The 4,365-nt window shown below is 40.8% G+C and overlaps 1 protein-coding gene across 1 annotated transcript in view; it reads right to left on the minus strand.

Annotated features, from left to right (window-relative positions):
* Nucleotides 1–3,061, minus strand: part of ddx55 (DEAD (Asp-Glu-Ala-Asp) box polypeptide 55) — a 9,755-nt gene extending 6,694 nt beyond the window's left edge. The window contains exons 1-7 of the mRNA XM_035667883.1: nucleotides 2,842–3,061; nucleotides 2,596–2,646; nucleotides 1,700–1,786; nucleotides 1,514–1,605; nucleotides 926–988; nucleotides 467–616; nucleotides 136–325 (exon numbers count right to left, since the gene is read on the minus strand). Coding sequence (XP_035523776.1) covers nucleotides 136–325; nucleotides 467–616; nucleotides 926–988; nucleotides 1,514–1,605; nucleotides 1,700–1,786; nucleotides 2,596–2,646; nucleotides 2,842–2,949 — 741 coding nt within the window. The 5' untranslated portion in view covers nucleotides 2,950–3,061. The remainder of the gene's footprint in view (nucleotides 1–135; nucleotides 326–466; nucleotides 617–925; nucleotides 989–1,513; nucleotides 1,606–1,699; nucleotides 1,787–2,595; nucleotides 2,647–2,841) is intronic.
* Nucleotides 3,062–4,365: the final 1,304 nt, after the last annotated feature.

Genomic DNA, 4,365 nt, shown 5'->3' on the forward strand with positions numbered 1-4,365 from the left:
CAACTGAGAAGTCGACTCATTTCTCCATAAGACTGAATGGTAATGGAGCTGCCCCCTGCTGGCCGTTAGAGAGATAAAGGTTTAAGACACTTCTGTATTGGCTTCACTTCACAGACCCAGACTGAGCCGACTCACAGTGTAGTAGTTGGAGAGTCTAGCGGGCGTCTTCTGGCTGGAGGTGGCAGCGACGCCCTTCTCCTTGACGGTGATGCGAACCGGGTTCCTGAGGCCGGCCCTCACCAGCTTCTCCAGCTCCTGCGTCTGAGTGGCCGAAAACAAGCCCGTACGCCTCTGTTTAGGCAGGTAGCCCAGGATGGTATTCAGACTGGATACACAAACACAGACACACAGACACACAGACTCTGTCAGCAGCCCAAAGACCTAAAACACAATTTAAATACACGTACGTCTAATTAAAGTTTCTTTTTTTTAAATTTTTTTTTTTTTAAAGGAGCTAATTTCTTACCTGGCTTCAAAACCCATGTCGAGCAGTCTGTCGGCCTCGTCCAGGACCAGAACATCGAGACTCTTGACTGAGCTGGCCAAGTCCAAACCGTCTGACTTCCTCCTGAACATATCCTCCAAACGGCCCGGTGTCGCAATCACGATGTTCGCTCTGAAACCATCAGGAGAAACACTCATTACTGTGTGTCTTCCTTTTCTCTCATTGGACGCTGAGTTGTCATGGCAGCCCCGTGGTTTAATATACTGATGGTGTAGTTAAACACTATTTAAAAAAAGGTTTAAAAATATATTTTACTACAGCCTGGAGCTGGTTAGTTTAGTTTAGCATAGAGACTGGAAACAGTGGGAAACAGCTAGCCTGGCTCAGTACAAAAGTAAAAAAAAGAAGTTTATCTGGAGAGTCTGACTAACGTTTCCGATAAAACAGCTCAGTCCGGCTTTATCTGTGACCATCACTTACCCCTGATCCTTGAACTTCTCCACATCATCTATCGGGTTGGTGCCACCGATCAATAAAATCTGCCTGTAAAACCCAACAGACACGCTGCATTAGGATCAAGACCAACATGGTTAACTGACACAAAACGGGAGGAGGGCGCAGTCGTTTCAGCACCAACGGACGAAAGGTTTAAAAAAAGGTCCAGTGTGCAGAATTTAGTGACATCTAGGAGCTGAAGTTGCAGATAGAAATGTAACCGCTTCGTCAACTAAAATGTGCGTCACACGTTACTTCTGACCTGGAGCCTTTTCCTCGAGATTTAACCAAATCTCAATAGCAGTGGCTACAAATCTTGAGTGTCTCTAGCAATATTAGCTCTGGACTCCAGAAGAAAACAGAGAAGGTGCAAGGACAGATTCATTTTCTTAAAGGGATCTGCAGTGAGAAATTTGCATTTTATGGGTTATTTTTGGTAAAATAATCTAGTTTTTTCTGGAGTTATCATGACATGACGACCGTGAAAGCTCCAGAAGAATGATTTTTAACTAGTGTTCAAAAAAGGTTGAGAATCAGGAAGATTCAGGTCCTCTTTGGTGACTTTGTACTTACGTAAACTGCGGGAATTTCTGAATGAACTTCTCCATCACTTCACTGATCTGAAGCGCCAGTTCTCTCGTGGGAGTGACCACCAGAGCGCCAACCTGCAGCAAACACCGTGTAAAGATCAACGCTCTCAGCCGACCACGAGATCTCAACGTAAACACAAACATCTCGTATTTTCAGTCTCATCCTCACCTGCATCTTCTTTAGCTTCTCCTCTCTCTTCAGGAGCAGTTCTATAATGGGAATAACAAAAGCAAGCGTCTTTCCGCTCCCAGTCACCTGCAATGATGGGACAGTAAGTGAGCTGCACATTATTCAAATTTGGCTTTTTGCAACATTTGCTGGTTCTAACTTCTCAAATGTCTGGATTTTAAGCTTTTATTGGTCACACATCTTTGGGTTTCGGACTGTTGGTTGAATAAAACAAGCTCATCTTCGACTGTGGGAAACTTTAAGGACATTTTTTATCCTACTATTAGACAGAAAATGTAAGTTTCAGTCCAATAAGACAATCTTTTAGAGCAGCGATGAATGAAAAGGGCTGGCAAAAAGCAAGTGTAATGCTGGAAAATGAGTTTCCACAACCTGGAAAACCAAAACTTTACCTTTCCAGAACATTTTCTAGGAGTTTTCTTCACGATACAGGACAGAACTTGCTGTTTATGGGACACTATGCGTTTTCCGATCTAGTCTGAACTGCCTACGATAATTTAGGCTAAAATACAATAAAACATTTCCCAGAACAACGCAGATTATTTCCAGGATATTTGGTCATATTAATCCATTTCCAGGTGACTAGAAAACTGGTCTCTAAATCTCCAGGTTTTGTAGATGCACACACATTACACATGAACCCTGCAGTTAACTGATAAACCTTTAAAGTATTATGCAGAATGGCTCATTTCAGAATAATGTACATTATATATGGATTTAATTAGAGATGCATTAACGTGTAATTGTTATTTTAATGTTACAGTTGGTAAAGGTGGAGCTAAAAATCTACTCAATCCCTAAAAATACATCATAATTTATAATTACTACATTAAAGTAACAAAACAAGTGAAAATGTAGTTAAATTAAACTCTTACCGCCTCAGCAGCCACATCTTTATTCCTCATGAACAGCGGGATACAAGCAGACTGGGAGGAGGAGATAATCAGAAATCAAATTAGGTGTAAACTGAAGCAGATTTAAGTGTTACAGTTACCTGTACAGTGTTAGAATCCGGCTACTTACGGTGTTACAGTTCCTGTACCAGTGTTACATTACTTGTACCAGGTGCTTACAGTTACTGCTAAGCTGTTGCATGAATGCAGTTTAAGTGTTACAGTTACCTGTACAGGTGTCATGTGTGTGAACTGGAGTTCGTCGATGGTCTGTAGAATCTTCTCGTTGAGTCTAACCGGTAAACTGAGCCACGTCCCGTCTGTGCTGTTGTCCATGTTGGATAATTAAACATTAAACTCAGTTTTATGCTACAGTCGTTAGCCACTGCTCGGCTAACCCTCCACGCTGCTCCTACTTCCGGGTGCGCTGATGTTTACAACCCGGGTGGGAACCGAAGTCACGAGTATCGTTCCGCCTACACATGGATTTTTATTTTTTTCGTTTTTTAAATGTTATTTACGGAATAACTATTTCTATATACTATACTATACTCTATATACTATATAACTACTAATATTACTCACACACATATATAATATATATAATTGTTATATTCTCAGCATTATGGTAAATGCGGAGAAACGCGCGTATTTTTACTTCCGGTTTTCAAAATAAAGGTATTAGAAGCCGTAAGCTTATAAATCAGAACTACATTCTAAGAGAAAATGTTACATCCAAGAGTGTTTCATGCGCCCCTGATGATAAAGAAACATACTTAAATACTAAAGCATTTTTACTGCACCAATGTGGAGAGAATTCAAACGAGATAAATTCCTTATTTGTACCTGTTTTCACTGTCACGGTTAATATAGAGAAAAGATGCTACCTTGTGAGGTACAAATAGGAAATTTGTACACTTGTTAAAATTTCTCCACATTGGTGGCAGTCAAAGAATGCTTTAACATCATTTTCATTTTAAATGTAGGTTGTGAATTATCAGTTTACTGTCTTAATAGCCTGTTTTCTTTCTACCCGCTCTACCATCCAATGCTCGACGAATACTAACGCACTTCAGTCGTCTCAACATCCTAAGCCCCTGAGTGCCGCCAAACCTGTATTTTAAAGTAACCCTGTAAGCATACAGTACCTGAGTAACCATGTAACTGGTTATATAGTCACTCCACAAACATTTAAACATGCGAGGCAGACCATGTGAGACAGTAATTAAGAAACCCAAATTAGACAAAAATACAAAAGACAGGTTTGATGGCAAAAAAAAGTGCGTTTATTGGGGCGTTTAGGTCTTCCCTCTGTCTATCCTTTGTAATCGCCCCCGCCCGCCATATTCTATAGAGTAACGAACAGTTAAGTTTCTAAAATGTTGAAATATGGTTCGTGTGACTTCACTCGCTAGGCTGGGGGGAGCCGTGGTCCGCGCTCTGACGCTCGGCCGCCGTGAATTGTGGATCGGCAAGCAAAATATGTATTAAGAACAACTTTAAGTATCAAATTTAAGGTCAGACAGCTACGCCGCCGAAATCATCTTCTTTCAGAGGGTCATCTCACTGTATTAATACCTTACATGTATCCAACATTACTGCCGGATGCATTAAACGTAGGCAAACATTTTAAGTTGGTGCAACCTGGCTCGAAGTTATAAGCCTAACTTCTAGCGTCACTTTATATACAAGTGAATTACTTTTCCAACAACCGCACATTAATAATATAGCCTAACATGATGCGTTTTGGAT

This window comes from Morone saxatilis, unplaced genomic scaffold, assembly GCF_004916995.1.
Source record: "Morone saxatilis isolate NCDOM2014 unplaced genomic scaffold, NCSU_SB_2.0 Contig21, whole genome shotgun sequence".
NCBI classification, from domain to species: Eukaryota; Metazoa; Chordata; class Actinopteri; family Moronidae; genus Morone; species Morone saxatilis.